We start from the raw sequence: 20,206 nt of genomic DNA on the forward strand, positions 1-20,206 counted from the left end.
CAGTGGCAGTGGGATACACAGAGTCTCCTCTGCATCCACTGTTCAAATGCAGTGTCTGAAAAGGCTTACTGGGAGCTGGGATGAGATGTCAGTGAGCTCCACTGCTGTCTGGGAAGGGAGGGGAGTCTGTCAGTGAGGTTTGGATGTTGAGATAACACTTTAAAAGTGAGTAGGATGTCCCTTTCTCCAGGCTGTTTCGATTGCTGTATGGGCTGAGTATGGTTCAGCACACATCTTATTTAAGCATTTTAAAGCAGAGACTGGAACCCATATATACCAGTTTCAGTAGAAAACAATACTGTGTTGAAAACTCATGACTAACAGCTAAGACATGACAACCTTGATACTTTTGTTGACTCTCCCAGCAGCTCTTTGATGCCTATACCAGAGAATATCTCTCTGGGATGGCTGAATTAACACAACTATTTTATTCTTCTTTTCTTGTCTCCCAATTCCCAGCGTAGCAGGCCTGACTCTAGTTGCCTTCCCACCACCTTCTGTTGTCATAAACTTTACCTCCTCCCCACTCTGCTTTTTATGTGTGGGATTGTGCTGGTTTTTTCTGAGAGCAGTCAGGAGATGGTAATAGAGGGGGGAAATCTTACAAATCTTCCTTCTTTCCCACATAGAAGTGTGGGACACGCTTATCAAGCAGATGTCAATCAACAAAGGCCTTTGGGGGCCAAGATTCAGGAGAAGTAAATCAAGCAAGCTGGTTGTGGCTGGATTGGGATGTGAACTGGCACAGCTCCACTTCTCCCTGCAGCAGTGCAGGGTGTGTGCCCTGTACTTGACACATGATTTCTTAGAGAAACCAAGCAGTGCTGACAGCTCCTCTTGGCATTCTTGCCTGCCAACTTGGATTTCAGTGGAAGCATTTTGTTTAGTGGGAAGCTGGATAGGGATAGTGCAGTGTCTGAGGGGCAGAGAAACCATCAAATCTAATTTGCAAATGTACACCATGCCAAGCAGACCCCTGTTCAAACAAGGCTCAGCCTTACAGCGTGCATGGAGCACACTAATGGAGTTACTGTGTTTCAGACTCCAAAGGAAAGCAAGCTGCTCAGTTATGCATGGGCAGTAATGGGTACTGCCAAACGCTGTTCAGGAGCTAGAATGAAGTCTGGCAGGGCAGGAGGTGGAAAATGTCATTATAGCTGTGTGGAGGGTGTTAGCCTGGTCCCTCTCTGGTCCCACTGGGATATTTCTTCATTTACATGATGGCTGTTCACAAGATTGTTCCCTGCTCTCTCTGATCCAGTGCTCACATCACCAGTGGCAGCTTTTTTCCTTGGGGGTGATGTTCTTTGCCTGTAGAGCTGATCAGTGTCGAGTTTGTCCCATTCAGCTTTTCCCAGTGCTTACTCCTGAGTGCAGCACTATTCTGATCTGGCTGCAAGATTTCCCTGAGGGTGCTTTACAGCTCAGTGTGTGTATGGGAGTAGCAGTAAAAATCCAGTCAGAGATGCTTTTTTCCTCGATTGCTTACCCTCAATTAGGTTCTCCCAGACTGCAGGGTCTATTAACTTACTGACTGCAAGCTAATACAGACTTGTTCCACCAGGAACTGGCTTGCTGCTAATACTGGACCCACCTGGCTTTAGGTCAGGAAGCATTGCCTCTTCTTGCCATTTTTAGCACATTCCACTCAACTAATCAGTGCTTTGTGCCTTGAGGGGCTGACAGGGAGGGACAATTTACAGTGTCTGTGCAAGTTGTGCTTGACTGGGTAAAATTCAGCTCCAGCAAGAGCTATTGTTGGAGTACATTAATTGTTTTTGCTTTCAGCAGCACAGGGGAAGTCAGGCTGTTGCCCATTGCTGCTGTGGAGGGATCCACCTGCATGTTCCCATGGGGCTGCAGTGGGTGTGTTTGGAAAGCCTTTTAAGAAGACAAAGCCCCTTGTCCCCTCAAGGGCTCCCCAAAGGGTGACTTCACACTGCCGTGATCTGTGAAATTGAGTAAATGCAAAGTCACTGGATGCTGCTGGGAATCTTAATCTGGGAATTTATTCTTCTGTCAGGGAAACATGTGTGGCCACTATTCCACAAAATATTTTATCTGTAGCTGGTGCTGCTGAAGGAGAGAATTTGTATCACACTGTTGTTGGAGTGTAGCAAAATTATTCCCTCAGATTGGACTTCTGCCATTCTTCCCTGGGAAAGAATCATAAGGCCCAGTGTGGAGAGGAGCACACAGATCCCTCTTGGAGGCCATGTCAGCACTGCCAGGAGTGAGGCTTGTCACAAAAGTGATGTGTGACATGAGCCCTATTGAAGTGTTGCAGCAGCCTTAGCTGTGACTGGCCTTGTGCAAGGAGGGGTGTGTGCTTGAATTTACCCTTTCCCTGGAGCTGTGTCCCTGAGAGCTGTTGTCAGCAGCTCTGGAACACCTGCCTTACAATTCCTTATCCTCACCAGCTACTGTTTCTGTCACCATTTGCATAAGCAAAGTCAGAATTGGATTGTTCCAGCTGAGTCTGTGCTGGTGCTGCCTTCTTAAGCCCTGAACAGGTTTCTCAGGGTACTCAGGTACCTGGGAACACACTGAGATTCTGGGAATGAGGCTCGTGAGGTGCTCAAAATAACACAGTTCCTAGCAGTACATGCAGTCAACCACAGGACAATTGTGTTGAGCTGGGCTTGATGCCATTGCTGGGGCTCACATGGGGATCCAAGCTTTGTTCCTTGGGGTGCTGACTGAATGTGGTTTTGGCAATATTTCCTTCTTTGGTGGGGTGCTAGAATATGTTTTGGGTCAAATTCAGCTCCTAGGTGTGAAATCTAGCAACCATGGTTAAATAAACCTTAACCAGACTTGCAGTGTCCCCATTAGCCATGTTAGAACAACTTCGTGAGGGGCCACTCCCAGAAAGTGATAAATGCTGCTCTGTAGTTCAGTGATCCCACCTACCCTCTCATGAGGAATATCATGATAATATCCAAACCTTTGAGGATCCTTCAAGAAATTCTGGGAATCAGCATCTCAGCCACGTGCAGAGTGAGACAAGACACAGTTAATGATGTATCTTTCTGTTGATGCTCGTAACCTTTATTTGGTCACTGCTAGAAAGCATATACAATGAATTCCCTTTCCTCCCTCTGGTTATCTTGAAACTTGTGGAGTGGTATGATTTCATTTATTTCTATTCATGTAACTTTTGCTTACGTGAGGCATTTGTGGCAGTTCCCATGACTGAATAATTTAAACCAGCAAAAGGACTCTCTTATCACTGAAATCCTGTCTATAGGAGGACTCATGATGATCTTTCAGTGTTAAGCAAGTTGTTTTTTCCTGCTAACCTCTTAGCATTTCTTACTGCAGAGGAAAAGCCTCTAGTCAAAAACTAATTTTCATTTTTACTAAATTTTCTCTGTCTCATGTAAGTAAGATCCAGGCTTGTGGGTACCAGAATATCAGTAAAACTTAAGATTTTGACTTTAGGCAAATACAAGAAAATTTAATGCAACAGACAGGAGAGAGGTCCAGCACAGATGTCTAATGTGTTAGTTTTATTTAAAGATGGTCTGTCACTAACGTAAGAAATGTTCTTTAAAAAACATCAAATAAATAAATAAATAAATAAATAAAAATAGGAATAACTTTCTGTTGAGGAGCTTAGAAAGCATCTGGCTTTCATCTTGGGAGGAAGGGGTACTGTAAAGCATTCTTCAGAGCAGGTTCTAGGGAGGTTGATCCTAATTTCTCCGGGAACCTGCAAACCAAACATGAAATAAACATTACTAGAATCTGTTTTTATCTTTGTGCGTGTCACCGTTGTCAGCAGTGCTTTTGAAAAACCAATACTAGCTTAAATACTAGGCTCAAATTAATTCTGAAACTGTGTCTTAAAGACTGAAATGAGAAGCTGCTCCTCCCCTGTGCCATGGCACACGGTCCGTGCTGTTCAGTGAAACGGCTCAGACAGGACTCACCATTGCAGCCCATCCCACTCAGGGAGCCGATCCGATCAATCCTCCTCCCAAAGCAGCCAGAATCTCTCATCATCCTGGGCATCTGCAGCCCCCTCAGTCTCTTGAGGAAGGGGTCCCTGTAGGACAGAGGGGTGTTGGGTGCAAGCCTGGGTTCAGCCTTCTGGTTGTCACTGTCATCGGCGAGTTCCGACAGGATCTCCTCCTGGCTTTTGGGTTCTTGCAGGTCGGGATTGGACTCCAGGGCTTCCATCATTGCAAACTTATCCTCCAGTCTTTCCAGCAGAGCCTGTAAGAGAAGGATTAAATTAATGAAATTCCTTGTTTCGTGGTCATTTGCTAACTCTTCCAGTCCTTCTGTTCTGTATTCATAGATGGTCCCATAGCCCACCTTAGGGAGACTGACAGGTTGGATCCCAACCTTCCTGGTGGTCACTGGGTTCTGTCCTCTGCATTATATCCCTGTTCCCAGTAATTCCATCTATGGGAAGACACAGCTTCACCTTGTGGACTGAATGAAGCTGCTTGCCATCATGTGTACCTTACTGGCAAGTTTAGAAGACATCTTGGCAGAGAAGAAGATGGAGGATGTGGGTTGCACAGGGTCCACTCAGCCCACTGGTGGTACACAGTCTGAGAGAACCTCTAGCCACATAGCCCACTCCCACGTTCTCACTTTGCTGCTTTGTCACCCCTGGCTATTTCAATGGGCATCACTTAGAGAAGCTCTAGGTGTTTTCACTAATCTCTGCCCCAGGGATTACAGGATTGCTACTCCTGAAAGTACTGAGAATACCTGTATGGTAAATTAGTGCCTGCTGTGTGATTGCTTCCTGGGTGCCATTCTTTGTAATTTGTAAAGCTTTGTATAACTGGGGTCAGATAACCTCCTCAAGGGCAGCTCAACCAATTAGAGGAATCTAATTGCCCAACTCTAGAATATGAATATAGAGGAGTGAGCCTTGTGGCCTGCCTGACAGTGAGTGCATTTGGAAGCCACTCTTCCTGGCTGCAGGAAACAGCCCAGAGGCAGCTTTAGCTTTGATTGTCCTTATCGGCTCAGGGAGTTTGTTCTTAGGGCCTGAGAACAGCTTTGAGAAGTTGGTTACTGGTACCAACCAGCCCAAGGAAAGCTTTGAGCTTTCAGATCCTATCAGAGTCTCAAGTTTGTACTGTGCTGTAACAATGCATTTTCTCTATTATTTGTTAAAATGCTTAGTGGTAATTTTATGGCTCTGGAAGCTTTTCTTGATGAGCCATACTAAATGATTGTGCTATTCCTCTAGTAATAGTTCTAAAAGTTTGTCTTTGGGTGCTCCACTTTACCTCCTCATCTCTCATCCATACCCAACCAGATCTCTCAAATTCACAAAGCTAGAGCCATATGGCTGCCCTGTGGAGCAGGGGTAAACATACAGACAGGACCCCACCTCAGAGTTTTCTATTTGTTCTTATGGAGCTACTCTGATGATTTTGTCCTTCCCTGGAACTTCGTTCCCAGGAAGATGTATCTTTAAAAGAAATAGAACCTAAACACCAAAGCAGGCATCCTGCAACATCACGATTTTGGTTCCCACTACTGCCCAGGAGCTCAGGTGAACCCAGCACGGGAGGATATTGCCCTACAGAGCTTCTCTGAACCCCTTTGAAAAGCTGAGGCTTTGTCCCCCTGATGTGGTTATTGCAATCCAATCATGCAAAAGGAATGCAAAGCACCACTTCACACTCTGCTAAGCCCCCCAAAAGTTTAACCTTGCAAAATGAGAGTCCTCACCTCCATGCTGGCCAGTTCTTTGGCAGGGCTGAGGCTGTAGATTGGGTTGGCTCTGCTGGACTGGAGCTGGATGAGCAGCAGCAAAAGGAAGCCATAGAAAAATGAGCCTTTAGTGTCCATGGCGCTGACTTCGTTGGCAGTAGGGAAGTTCAAGCTGCTTCTTCTGAGATGTCCCTTCAAGTCTCTTTCTTCCTTGTCCTGTTGTCTCTCTTCTGAAGCTTGTCTTTTATACTCTTTGGGTGATCCCTGCTTCCTAGGTTATCAGTGGGTTTATCTTGGGCACATTCCAGTCCCACTGCAGGCATGCAGCTCTGTCAAGGGAAGATTCCCTTTATTAGCTGTCATTAGGCAGCAGCTGCTGAGGAATGTATGTCACAAGTCAGTGATTTCATGTCACTCCCCCTCCTCTTGATACCAGGCGCTGTGATTACATAGTCCAGTTGGAAATTCTTAGCAATTCTCTTTCAAGAGACCCCTATGGTCAGATGTACAGAGATGGAAAACAATCCCAAAACTGCTCTAAACTTTGCTCAGTTAGAAGATTTCCATAAGGAAATTGCCTTTTACAGGGGAAACAACAGGCATTCAGATCAGTACTTGGTGAAGAGTCAAGAATGAAGATAAATTGTCTTTCAGGACACCTAAAGTACCGTGCACACTTTCCTTCTCATATGGAATAAGCGCGGCCACCGCCTCCCAGCAAGTGTGCTGAAAATCCCAGATTTGGGCCACTTTTCCCTTTGCTACTGAGGTGATATCACCACTGAAACTTTGTATTTGTGTGTTACCAACAAGAGCAGCACCTCGATCTGCACCTCAGTGCAGACTGACTGTGGGGAGAGCGAGCACCTCCAGCCCTCCGCGACACCGGCTTCGGCACCACTGAAAAACACTAAGGTTATTAACAGCCAAATGCTTAAATAATGGGATTTCTTTAAGCATTGATGGTAAGGCTTGACCCTGCATCAATAAAATTTAAGGAACAGGCAGCCAGTTTCAGCAATATGCTTATTTTACCGTCGTACAAGAAAGAAACTTGTTCAATGAGAGCTTAAATAGATAGCTGGTGTTATTCAGAATCTATCCCAAAGAAAGAATGGATGAATTTGTGTATATGTGAGTTTTGTGGGGAGTTAAAACAAAATCTTAAATATAATATGTTAAAAACTAAAAGTATTTATTTGTTTGAGTGCTGAATGTCTTAAAATTAGCTAGAAACTGCCTATTCTTAGATGAGAAATTTAAAAAGCACAGAAATGCTTCAAATTTCTCTTCCATTTTTGTCTTTGTACATATAGTATAACTAAAATTGAATCTTTTTACAGAAATGCAAGAGAGTTCTAAATCATGAAACAATGGCTTTTTTTTTTGCATTTTCTAAATGTTTCGTGTTATTTTAAATTGAAACAACAAATGTAGAAGTAAGTTGAAAGTCAGTCTAGTCATAATTTGTTGTAATAATTTGTTGTAATAATTTGTTCATATGAACATAAATCTTGAAAGAATCTCCTGAGTACATTTTCAAAATAATAATAGAATGATAAAGTATTTCCCATGTCTTAAATGTCTTAACATGGTGTTTATGTACAAACATGTGCACATACTGTTCACATGATCAGCTACCAAAATTATACTAGAAAGGACATTCTCAAGGTTGTGAAGTCATGCTCAAATGCTACTTCTTCCTAATATAGCCTGAAGTCAGCCCAACTCTGTGTATGTTCTGATGAAGCCCTTTATTGTAAGAGCTCTGTTTTTCCTCAATGCTTTATTTTTTTCAGAACATAAAGGCAATAATTTTTTTTTGTATTATTGTGTACTCCAACACTTTATTATTTTGTGCTTTTAAAAAAGAATTAAGATCCTGATAGCTTATTTTCTTACAATTAACATTATACACTGCAGTGTCTGTATAGTTCTTTAATTAATTACAAGTATTCTTTTCCTGCTGCTCTTGGTTTGTGTGTGTTTGTTTGTGCCAAGGTGTTACTTTGTTTTGTAAACTGCAAAAGTGGGAGAAAATAAACCAGAATTATTCATTCATTTTGAGTGCCCAATTTAAGATAATTAGAATCTGTTATTGTTCTATTTCTTGTTTCTTTCCTTTCACAGCCCCCACACACTAAGTATTATCTAGTTCTCTCTGTACAAAAATATTTTGTAGTTTGCTCTGAGATTTCCTTTGTGGCTTTTTTTTTTGTTTGTTTTGTTTTCTTTTTTGTACAGCAGCCCCTGGGGCACAAACCGAGCAGCAAGAAATTGAGGGACACAATATTAATCTCAGATGTGAAATATTTTGCTTTGAGTGACCTGTCCCTGTGAAACAATCTAATTATCCAGGATTTTGGTCATTAAGTCAGACCCCAAGATAGTATTTACTGGTTTGTTCTTTTTCATCTTCTGTGTCCCATGGCAGATAAATAAGATGCAGCAGCATGACTTCAGCCTTGACAATACTTTTCTAAGACAGGAATCTTTTGTGCCCTATTCCATGTACAATGTAGTGAAGTGTAGGGATGGGATAAAGTGGCTGCCTGTCACAGTAGCAGTTGTATTTTCACAGCCAAATTCTGCCCTCAATTATCCATCTTGCAGTTCTGCCAAAGCAAATGGAGTGTGAAATGTCAGAACTCAGCTCATCATTGTTAAGCTATAAAAATCACTTGTTTATCTCGGTCTTATCACCCTGGTAAATTAATATGAACTTTAGGTTTTATTGCCCAGCAGTAGAGAGTCATGATCTAGGCATTGCCCGTGCTCAGCTGGCATTTCCCTAGTGAAATGTCTGCCTTAACAGGGCAGCAGGGTCTTCTGAAAAACTTACTGTGACTGGTGTTAGTGTTGGGAATCTGGCACATTTCCCCCATTCCCGGGGTGTGGGGTGGGAGGTGTGGTGCAGGAGGCTCCCTTAGAGCAGCTCTGGTTGTTCAGATCAGAGAGATGCCACTGGCAGCCTGTGTGTGGATCCTGTGATGAGGAGGATGGACACAGCTCAGCTGAGGTGACACTGCCCCTTCCCCAGCAAGATGATTCCTTGGTTTTCAGCCCTGTAAGACTAAGGACCATAACCCTGGGGGTTGTTGCCTTGTGGGTTCCATCTGCTGATGGATAGACCTGCCTTAAGTGCTGCCCTGAGCTGCTGCACATCCTTCCACCGTGTCCATTCTCCTGCTGCCATTCTGGGCTGGGGAGTGTGAGCTGTTTGCACAGAGCCGCCTGTTCTGAGGAAGAGGCTGGATTTGGATTCCTTCCATCTCCCAGTGACAAAACCTTTGACAAAACTATGCCACACCCCACCCAGACTCTCATTCCCTGCATGATAGTTAGATTGAGAAGGAAATTAATCAATGAGGCCATCAGACAAGAATCAAAGCAGAAATATAAAAATGTCTGGAGTGGCCATCCTGCAATGAAGCGGTGCCTCACTTTTTCCAAGGGGGGAAATTAATTTTCATGCTAAACAGGGATCGTTTGTTTCTCCGGTGATCGTGATACGTTATCTCAGCCCCTTCTTTTGCTGGACCCGCGCTGCCCAGCGCGGCTGCGGGCGGCCCGGCGGGGCGGCGTGCGGGCCACTGGCGTCTGTCCCAGGTGCTGAAGCCCTCGCGGCCCTTCCCTGCAGCGGCAGCCGCCCCCAGGTGTGTTTTAAAAGCGGTGGAGCCCCTCTGTCCCAAGAAGTCCCCCTGTGCCGGTGTGCCGTGCCAAGCCTGGCACTGGTACCAGCGGTTAGCCCACGGCACAGGGGCGTGTGTAGGACACTACCTGGAATTAACGCTCGCCCCGTGCCCACCTCCGGGGAGGATTTCCTGGTAGCAGCAGTGGAACCATCGGGAAAGTCGTGCTGGCCCACTGCCACGGTTCCAGATCTGGCAGAGGTGCCTGGTAGTGCCACTTCAGTACAGCGTGGAGGGTCCTGAACAGTCCTGGAAGGATGCAACCATCATCCTTCCTGATGCTGCCACCCTCCAGCAAAAGGTTTCCAGAACGGAGGGGATGTTCTGGCCAGGGTCGGGACAGAGCCCTTAGAGCAGAGGGAGAGGAGCGCTCTGGAAGGGGTTTCTGTATCCTCTGAGCATCTGCTAAACCGTGACCAAAAGAAAACCACTCAAAAAAGGCAATGTAGGCTTGGCACAAAGTTTATTGCCCCGTCCCCCACTGCCGTGGCGGGCATGAGGGCAGCCTGGTGGTGTGGCTGCTGAACGCCGGCCCGGAGACTCGGGAGACGCCTGGGCGCCGGTCCCGGCTTCAGCTTCTCCATGTGCTCCAGAAATCTGTGAAAGAAGCGCAGAGAAATCCGTGAAAGAAGCTGCGGGGAAGCCGCTGCCACGCTTTCAGCCGGCGGCAGCTCCCGGCGGCTGCCCCGGCACCCGCGGGCTCTGCGCTGGTCGCATCCAGCCCGGTCCGCGCCCCGCTCCTCTCCATCCCCGTCCCACAGCAGCAGCAGCAGAGTCTCCGTCTGAGGGAGGGCAGGAGGCTCCTCCACTGGCTCTGTCCCTCCGCTGCCTGGGGAGGTCTGAGGCCAGGAGCGGAGCCCCCGCCCGGCCGCTCTCCTGCCCCGGGAGCTCCCTCTCGGAGCAGCCGTCCTCAGCCCCGGCTCGGCTCCCAGGCTCGGTTCCCCTTCCTCTTCCCGGAGCTGCCGCAGCGACCGCAGGAGGTCCTGGAGAAGAGAGGAAGGATTGAGAGCTCCGCTTCTACCACCTGGCCCCGGCGGGCTGGGTGCGGGTGGGAGCCCCGGCCGCGGTACCCGCGGGGAGCGCAGCCCCGCACTGCCCCCGCCCGCCGCCCGCGGCAGAGCGAGCAGCAGCAGAGAGCCGGGAACTGCACCCTGTCCCTACCCCTATCCCTGAACATATTCCCATCCCTATCCCTATTCCTATCCCTATCCTTATATCCAGCCCTTTCTCTTTCCCTATCCCTATCATCTCGAGACGGTATTGCTTCTTTGCTATCCCTATCCCATCCCTGTTCCTATCCCTGTCCCTAACCCTAACCCTGTCCCTATCCCTACCCCTATCCCATCCCTGTCCCTGTCCCCATCTCTTTCCCTATCCCTATTCCTATCCCCATTCCCATCCCCATTCCCATTCCTATCCTTATATCCAGCCCTTTCTCTTTCCCTATCCCTACCATCATCTGGAGACTGTATTGTTTCTTTGCTATCCCTATCCCTATCCCATCCCTGTCCCTCTCCCTATCCCCATCCCTATCCTTATATCCAGCCCTTTCTCTTTCCCTATCCCTATCATCATCTGGAGACTGTATTGCTTCTTTGCTATCCCTATCCCTATCCCTATACCTTATCCCATCCCTGTCCCTGTCCCTATCCCCATCCCTATCCTTATATCCAGCCCTTTCTCTTTCCCTATCCCTGTTGTCATCTCGATGCTGTATGGCTTCTTTGCCCATGGATGTCTCTCCTTATATCCCCACTCTGCCCGGAGGAGCTCAGCTGCCTCCTGCCAGATCCCTGCAGGGGCTGAAGTGCTGCACTGCACCCTCTGCCTTTGATAAGGGAACTGGTGGCAGCTGCCCCCACAGGTCACCCCTCTGGAGCTGGGGGTCTTCTGAGTGCAGCAACTGCTCCAGAGGCCAAGAGTTGCCCTTAGTCATCTCCCTTACTGGCAGCACCCTTTTTTCCAGTGGTTTCCTCTCCCTCCACCCTGCATCACTGTTAGGAAGGAGTTGATGCAGTGAAAGATCTTTGCACTTTCAGCCTGTTTGCTCTGCCTCAGATACACAGGAGCTGAGAGCTGGGTTGATTTCCCCTCCAAGGGGCTGAGGGATGGATAATTTCTCTGTGGGGGAGACAAGTTGGAGGAGTTGAAAATGGTCATCTGTTTGCTGCAGCTCTTCAGACAACAACTTTTTCTTCTCAGTATACACATTTCTCTGCAATGTGAGTAGACCATGTCCTGAGACTTGGGTTTAGGAGATTTTTCTTCTTTGAAAGTTCCTCTGATGATGGTTCTCTGGCATTGTCACCAAACCCTTCCTCACCTTTGTAATCCTTCTCCCTGTAAGAGGCAGAACAGCAGACAGGGTCCCTTTCATTCTCTGTCTGGGTAATATTAAAGCAATTTCACTCAGTCTCTGCCTTCTGCCCTCTTCATTTGCTTAGAATGGAAGCAAACCAGCAATGTCATCTGGTTTGGCACAGTGATTTTTGCATTCAGCTGTTTTAACAGCTGGCAAGTGGGTTTGTTTAAAGCAACACAGCAAAGAACCTGACGGAGAAAGGAGATGTGTGTTCAGAAGGTGCAGTACCTGAATGAAGGAAGATCATGTCAGGTGAGAGGGTTATTGATAGAGAATGAAAGCAGATCTGGGGGAGGATGTGCATCATCCTCAGTTTTGTGTGTACTGAAGACAGGAGTGGAAAGGGATAAAGCAGCAAGACTGAACAGGATCTGTGTGATGATCAAGGGGAATAAATACAACTGGCCCTCTATTAATAAACTAGCCAGAAATGAGCCTTGGAAGAGACCAAATCTCAATTACTGCCTAACATCACCTAAAAGCAGGTACACCAAAAGCACACATATTTGAGAAAGATATCTGCATGTTTCTTTCCATGTAGGAGTACTTTTATTGGAGGCTTTTCTCCTCAACAACTTCTGTTATCCTGGTCTGTAAATTCATGCACTGCTTCTTAGCAAAGATGGAAATGGCACAGCTGGAGATGAGCTTCCCTCATCTGACTGGCATCCTCACTTCAAAGCTTAGCTTTGATTATTTAAATGCTAATAGAACTCAGCAAATTACCTAAAGCACAAACACACCTGGCTTCAGTCTTGGGGATCTAATTATAGAGGCTTTTATGTGAAATAAATTGTTCTTGCTTTGAGAAAAGTGCCTTTTAAAAATGTTCCCACAAAATGCCAGGTGATGGGATGGCACATTACCAGTCTGACCTCTGTAATTGCAATTCTTATCTGTTTCTTACTCATTTTCTGTAGGATTCTGTTCACAAGTACTCACAGCTCAGACTTCAACCTACTCTGACCTCTGTTGTTTTTCTGCAAATAAACTTCAGTAGTGCTTGTCCTCCACTGGGTTTTCAGTGAAATTTCAACATTAAGAAGCCTTTATGTCTGTGACAACATCCCTGCTGTAGAGTTACTGGGAGCTAGGAACAAGCTTTAGACTCAGGATTATTAGAAAGGAGGCTGCAACCTTCCCATTAGCTCCAGGTGTCATAAGATCCTGGCTCTACATTGTTTGCCACCCTGATGCCCATGGGCTGTGTGGATTAACCTTTCCACACCTGAAGAGGGACTCTAAGAAAGCTGTAAGCAGGTCTGCTTCTCCTTAGCCTAAACAGTTTATTTTAAGCCATGTATAGACTAGCCAGTGGTATGGAATTATGCTGGAAGATGAAAGAATAACACAGTTTACATTCTGCACTTAAATTCTTTTTTTCATTGGTAGAAATCTTAATTTTCTTGTGATTTTTTCCTTAGGAATGGCAGTTCAGAGTGTAATAAATTCATTGTGAACTCCATCATTGGAGAGCTTGTACTCAGGGCTGTGTATGCATATGGCAACATGAACTAATCCGTCATTGGAGAGCTTGTACTCAGGGCTGTGTATGCATATGGCAACAAATACCTGTTCAGCACATTTTCACAGTTGCTTTGTTAATAAACTTAACTTAAACAGATTAACTAGCAGACAACATAAGACCTAACCAAAAATGTTAAACAAAGAAGCCTTCAGGATATGTTTTTCAATTTTCTTCTCAGTGGTTTGAAGTACCTGGATCTGCCTATGGAAGAGTGGGGTGCCTTTGAATTTCCTTTAAAGAAGGGTAGTATTGTTTTGGGGTTGAGTTGTTTTTTTTTGTTTTTGTTTTTTTTGTTTTTTGTTTGATTGGGGATTTTTTTTTTGTTTATTTTTTTTTTTTTTAAATAAAATGAGGTATACTACTAAGAAAAATTTCTTTTCCTCCATCAGTGGCAGAGCTAAATACAGAGTCGTTGCTTTCTAGTGATGTCTGCTAAGAGAGCTTTCCTCTGTTCAAATTGTGGGTCAGAGACCTGGGGCTTTGTGTCCTGGTTTCTGTTTACCAGACAGCAGCCCTCTGAAATGCCCCTGAATTCCAGTGTCTAACTGCAAACTAGGGCTCTGTTTCAGGAATGAAATATGAACAAATCACACAGCAAACCTTGAAGCAAATTCATTACATTATGGAAAACAGTTTATTACCTGTGACATAATGAGACTTGTTTATTTATACATTCAGTAAACAAAGAGTACAAATGCAGTTTTCTGTAATTAATTTTCAGATAGATGTTCACAAATAAATACTCTGATACAAACAGGCAGTACAGCAAAGGTGCATTCTGTTGGACAAGTATAGCAGGGGAGAGGTGAGTGTGTTTGCTCAGTACAGAGTGGTACTGTAGGAGGCAAGGGGTGCTTTGAACCCCCAAAGTCAGTCCTGTCAATAAAGAAGATGAATAAGTAATAGAAAGATAAGTGTACAGGATTTCACACATGGAAATTAACTGTTTTCTTACTCTTCTAGTGGCAGATTTAGCTCCACTGTTCTGCTTAGAGTTTGTTTGGATTGAAACAAGTATCCCTGGGGAGCTGGTGAAAATCCTCTCTGATCTTCTAAGACAAAATGAAATGCTTACAGCTGACTCAGAAGAAGGAGGGAAAGCAAGTGAAACAGGTGTGGCATTCACAGGTTTTAAGTCTACATCTGATGACAGTGAATTCTGAGGAAGATGAAATAATAAACTGTGTTTGTGGTAAGGCACCATTTCCTTGAAGCTGAATTAACTCTGCTCTTTTGCATATTTCTGCAAGTCACACGTGAATACACAGACCAGCAGCCTCTGGCTTTCTCTTACCATAGCAGAGTCAGCATCCTAGTCCACTCAGTGATCCAATTCTGTCTAGTCTGACACCAAAACAGCCCCTGGGGAGGCCCTTTTTTCTTCTGCCTTGGTATCTGCGGGATGAGGCCAGGAGGTCGCTGAGGAATCTCTGGATGGCATCACCCATGGAAGTGCTGCTGGGCTGCTCCCGGGGGTCTTGGGTCCACTGGAGTTCAGTGTCCTGCTGATCCAAGACACTTGCTGGCACCGGGTCATCCTGCTCATGGTCCCACTCTTCTGAGACTGGGGCATGCTCCAGGTCCTCGTCTAACAATTTGGGCAGACTCTGGAAAAAGGGAAGAGTAGAAGGTGGGAAGGGAAGAGATGAGGAGGAGGGGTTTGGGAAACTCTCATTATTTTTATATAAGCTATACTCAGTGCTAAGTTTAAGGACGTATTTCTGAGCTGCCAGACTGCCAGTTAAGTATTTCGTGGAACTGGACATATGAATAAATTATGAAAAATTTGAAAAAGCCCTGATAAAGTGTGAATAAGGAAAAACAAAAGATAGTTGATCTCTAAGAGAATTATTGCAATGGCAGCAGACATGCTGAAATTGGTTCTGAAGGATTATGTTATACATTTCTTTGCACAGTGAGAGGTTACTTCATGTGTGGCAATGCCAGCTCCCTAGTGCAGTAACTGAAATGTTTTCCTTAATGACTTGGCATTCCTGCACAAGAAAATACACATAGGTACACACACATACTTTCTCTTTTTCTTGTATTCTACACCTGGTAGTCACAAGCAGGGGCTGCATTTCTGCACAGCTGAGCTGAGGAGGAGATCCTGCAGGTACAACCCCTTAATTCCTTTTTCAGCTAAAACCAGGGGCTTCAGGGGGGCACATGCAGGTGACTGCTCTAGGGCTTTAGATCACAGTCCTTCCAGAATAATTATTTACTCCAAAAGCTTATTGCTACACTCCGTCACAGGATGACCCTGAATGAACAATCCCCTAACTGAATCCACAGGAACAAAAAACCCCAAGCATTTTCCTTTCAATCACCTCCTGTGATTAGAAATTTAAATCCAGTGATCAATGACTTTAGTTTCCTCTGTTTAATCACTTTGTATCTGCCTGTCTCAGCATTCCTCTGCCATGATATCTCTTTTAGATAGGGTTGGAAGAAGCAGAGCTCACCTGATGTGTCTAATTCCTAAAGAAGCATCAGCTTCTTTCAGCTCTATTGAGCAGCCAGTCACTTACCTGTAGGCTGGAAATGGATCTGGCCCCTGCCTGGTTTTGACTGACAACAAGCAGCAGAAGGAATCCAGGGCAAAAAAGAAGTTTCAGATTCATGTTTGGTGTCTGATTCCTCTTCCCTTAAGTCTCTCCAGTTCAGTGTTGCTCTGTGTCTCCAGCTATCAGCATTTATATCTTCCTCCAACCCCTCCCAAATCTACCTTTTGAGTTCCTGCTAGTGCAAGGATTGGTTTGAGGCTTTGATCTGTTTCCATCCACCCAGGAGGAGGAGGAGGAAGACAAGGAGGAGGGAAGAAATAGTTCTCCTTTGTGGTGGTGGATTAAAGAAGCATTTTCCACTTAGGCAATGCAGCATCATTCTGCTGTCTTGGTGCCACTGGTGGAGATGAGAGAGCACAGCTCAGTGTTCCTTGGGCTGGCTGCTAACCCTTTCTTTTTCATCCAAAGGAAAAGAACTGAGGGAGAGCTATGAAGTGAGAAAGGAAGTGAATCCCCAACACATTCACCTGGCTCCTTTGTCACTGTGAGCTCCATACTAGAGGGATGGGCTGAGAAAACATGCTGTGTAAGAACTGAGTGTTCTTACATAATAATGCTATCATAACACAATAATATCACTTATTAATATGATGTTATTGACTTAAGAGGTGAAAGAGTGTGATTTGGAGAAGAAGGGGAAAACCAAGTATTACAAATATGACAAGTTGCAGTGGTTGTTGGCCTGGATGACAGTGAGTGTGGCCAAAACCAAGCTGACATGCACAGACAACTTCTGCAAGGCTTGAGTTGAGGAAGAAATTCCTCTTTCCCTGGATCCAGCTTAAAATAGTTCCTTTATGTGATCTTTCTCAGTCTATTGTACACATTTTCTATTAAATCTGTAATCAGTTTGAAAGGAAGAACAGGCTTAAAATTTGGCTTTACTGAAAAATTGAAATGCAATAACACTTCTTGCCCTTTCATGGCATTTTTGCACACATGTGATGCACAGAGTTAAAGGCCATCAAGCTGGATCTACATAGAGGAAATGGAAATTAAAGACCATCTGGCATTTTTCATCTGATATTTCAGTTACTGAAAGCTTGCAAACCAGTTTTCAGTATCAACTTGGTGGTCCTGGAAGCTTGGAAAAAATAATTGTGTGATGTGCCAGCAGGTTTAATGTTTCCAATGGTTTTTTTTCATGTGCAGATCAGTTTGAGTTATAATTTTAAGTGTCTCTAGAAATGGGTGTTGTAAGGAGACAGCTTAGAAACATCCCTCTGTGACAGAAAAGGAAGTCTCATTATATTGTTGGGCTTTTTTTGTTGTTGATGTTGGTGAAAACCACATTTGATATGAATCTTATTAGTAAATGAAATCATCATCCCAGAGGTTTGAGGTGTGAACTTCTTAATGTAACAACACAGTAAGAAAAGGTCAGGGCACTGTCAGGTTCCTCTTTTCTCCAGGATTGTTTTGTTGCTTTGATTGGCTTGTCACAGGTCTGCATAAAATGGGAATGGATAATAAATCTTCTGGTCCTTGAGATCTCTGAAGTTGTTTTGGGGTTCTGCTGAATTGTGTCTCTGGTTACTGTGGGACATTCAGACACGAGTACAGTCCTCATCTATGACTGTTGGTAAAATAATAAATAAGGCTGGACAGGACTTCTAGAAGTCTGTGGTGCAATCTTGTGCTAAAGCAGAGCCAACTTAGATGAAATTTCTCAATGCCTTGTCAAGGTGAATTTTGAAAACTTCAAGAAACAACAATTTACTAATATCTCCTTGGAATTTTCCCATTGCCATTTGTGTCATTGCCTCTCATCCCAAAGCACTGCAGCTGGATGCTGTCCATGACCACAACTGAAGATGTTCCACCTCCCCAGACAATGACATTCCATGTGATTGCATTTCAGAGTGCTGCATAACCCAGACAGCAAGGGCAGCTTCAGCCCAGGTAGCCTGAACCCACAGCTGGGTTCAGATCACATTTGGTGCAGTGGCAAGGAATTGGAAACAGAAAGCAAATGTCTCTGCTTTACATTCCAGATTTTCTCAGGGCTCAGATGAGCATCAAACTCAGTGTCTGAATATTCACAGAGATTTATCATTGAGGTGCAGCTAAGATGGAGACTTCAGCACAAACATCAATCCATAAGAAGGGAGGAACCCCTGAGGACAACATAAAATATTTTTGAGTTAGGAAATGGCTTTCTGTCCCTTTTTGAAGTGTTCCTTTGTATGGCAAGTCTTTCACAGGGTGGAAGGAAGCAGGTTGATGTGTGTTGCTCATCTCCAACAACAAATTGTTTACCAGCTTCCTGAGATATTTCTCCTGTATCATCAGAAATCTGATTAAAGAGCAAGATTAGGGCAAACTATTCCTCTGGTGTGGGGGTCCCAGTTGTCAGTTTCTCTGGGTCTGGATTGAAGGCACTGCAGACAGTAGTTTCATGTTCAGACTCAAGTGTTTATTATTTCTTATCAGTGAAACAGTCTCACAACCATGAGTTCAGCAGCTTCTCATTAGAAGGCCCAAAATGGCCAACAGTCTCTTGTTACAAGGTCTTTTAAGACTAAACTATCCCATTAAGAACTGACACCTGGATTATTTCCCCTTTTAACCCAATCACTGATCCCAAAGAGCTGCAATGAGGACTTTTCTGCCCAATTACAAAATGCCACCCAAACCCAGGAAGAAGAAGCATGAAGAAGAAACCCAGGACAACACCCTGTGCTCTCCATCTTGCTTCCATCCACAACATACTAAAAAACCCAAACCCTAAATTTGTCACCAAGTGATACACCTACACTACTCTCTGTAATCTATTTCACACTTTTGTGGGTTCCAGACTATCTTAAAGTCCAGGAAACTTTCTCCATGAATGAGGGTCAGAGTCAGTGCTGCCCTGGGGGTCAGGGCACCCCAGAGCAGCCAGAGAAATATTCCCAGTGCCCTGGGTTTCCACACTGGGGGTTTACCTGCCTCATCCCGTGAGGAAGCTGAGACTGGCTTAGGCAAGGTATCATTAGAGCACTGCTGCAGTCACTCATCCTCCTCCTTCCAAGCTCAGTGACCCCTTTTGCCTCCCTCTCCTTCCCAGCTGCTCAGGCCAGCATTCCCTGGCTGGCTGAAAGGGCAGTGATGTTTCTGCAGTGCTTTCATCACAGTGGGATCACGGAGTCTGTGAGGGAAGCTGGCACCAGGGGCCCCTGGCTGAGACATTAACATTTAGCTGTAATCTCCAAGCATTCTCCTGGTGTCCCCTGGGTGGGCTGGAGCTGGGCTGTGTAGCTCAGTGCCCAACATCACCACCATGAATGGCTGTTTATTTAAACATTAAATGTATTAAAGGTTTCAGTGCCACACGGATGGTTGAGTTCAACACTAGATGTGTTGATCTGGACTCTCATAATGTAGGTTTGTGTAGGAAGAGATGGGTGTAGGGAGGATATTTCTTAAGCATTTTCTCAGGGATAACACTTGCCAGGTATTTCTTTGCAACTCAGCTCATCCTGGCACAGCTGGGAGCAGTGTCACCAGTGCCCACTGACCAAGGTTTCTTGCCAAGCAGCCAAATCAAGGGGCAAGAGGTGACACTATCCCATTGTGCTATTTATTGCCCAGGCTGGCCCAGCAGTGCCCAGCTGCAGGAGCTCTCTGCTCTTCTGCCACTTCCCTGCCTTCACCTTTGGGACCTACCACCAAGAACCCCAAAAATACCCAATGTAACAAAGATAAACAAACAAACAAACAAACAATGCAAGCTCTGGTGAGATTTCTGTGTTGAAGATTGTAGCAGCAGCAGTTCTCCATCCTGAGGAGGGACTGAGCTCACTCCCCCGGGGTACAGTGGGATGTGTTGGCTGCCCCTGCTCCAGCACAATCCAGAGGAGAGTTCCATCCCTGCCTTAGGGATGGCTAGGACTGCTAGGAACTGGGAACTCCTGTTGTCCAAGATAGCCCATCCATGGGGAATAAACCAAGCCTTCACTCTCAGGTAACTCAGAAGGAGCTTTCCTTGTGGGCTGGTCATCCCACAGGGTCACTGCACACTGTCCTGCTGTCACTGTCACATTTTCTGGAAAAATCCCTTTGCCCAGGATTTCTCTCCTGGGAAGCTGAGTAGCCCTAGAGTAAAAGGAAAACAATTCTTATCTCATTTGCTTCTCCTGGGTTGTGCTTATGTGGAATGTGTTTGGAGATTGTTCACCCACAGGTGATTGTTTCACTGCATTCTGTTGTGAGTTGTTTTCACTCTTTGGCCGATCAGGGCCAAGCTGTGTCCTGGAAAGAGTCACAAGTTTCATTATTATCTTTTTAGCATTGTGTAAGTATCCTTTCTGTATTCTTTAGTATAGTTTAGTATTCTTTAATATAATATAGTATCATAAAGTAATAAATTGGCCTTCTGAGAACATGG

The 20,206-nt window shown here is 45.2% G+C and overlaps 1 protein-coding gene across 1 annotated transcript; it reads right to left on the reverse strand.

The window, feature by feature from the left end:
- Positions 1-3,025: 3,025 nt before the first annotated feature.
- Positions 3,026-5,919, reverse strand: NPPA (natriuretic peptide A). Its single transcript, XM_041419538.1, has 3 exons — positions 5,707-5,919; positions 3,936-4,221; positions 3,026-3,715 (listed from the first exon to the last, which is right to left on the reverse strand). The coding sequence occupies exons 1-3, from the start codon at positions 5,824-5,826 to the stop codon at positions 3,699-3,701; spliced, it is 423 nt and encodes a 140-aa protein (XP_041275472.1). The 5' UTR covers positions 5,827-5,919; the 3' UTR covers positions 3,026-3,698.
- Positions 5,920-20,206: the final 14,287 nt, after the last annotated feature.

The sequence above is a fragment of the Onychostruthus taczanowskii genome, unplaced genomic scaffold (assembly GCF_017590055.1).
Source record: "Onychostruthus taczanowskii isolate IOZ18803 unplaced genomic scaffold, ASM1759005v1 scaffold61, whole genome shotgun sequence".
NCBI classification, from domain to species: domain Eukaryota; kingdom Metazoa; phylum Chordata; class Aves; order Passeriformes; family Passeridae; genus Onychostruthus; species Onychostruthus taczanowskii.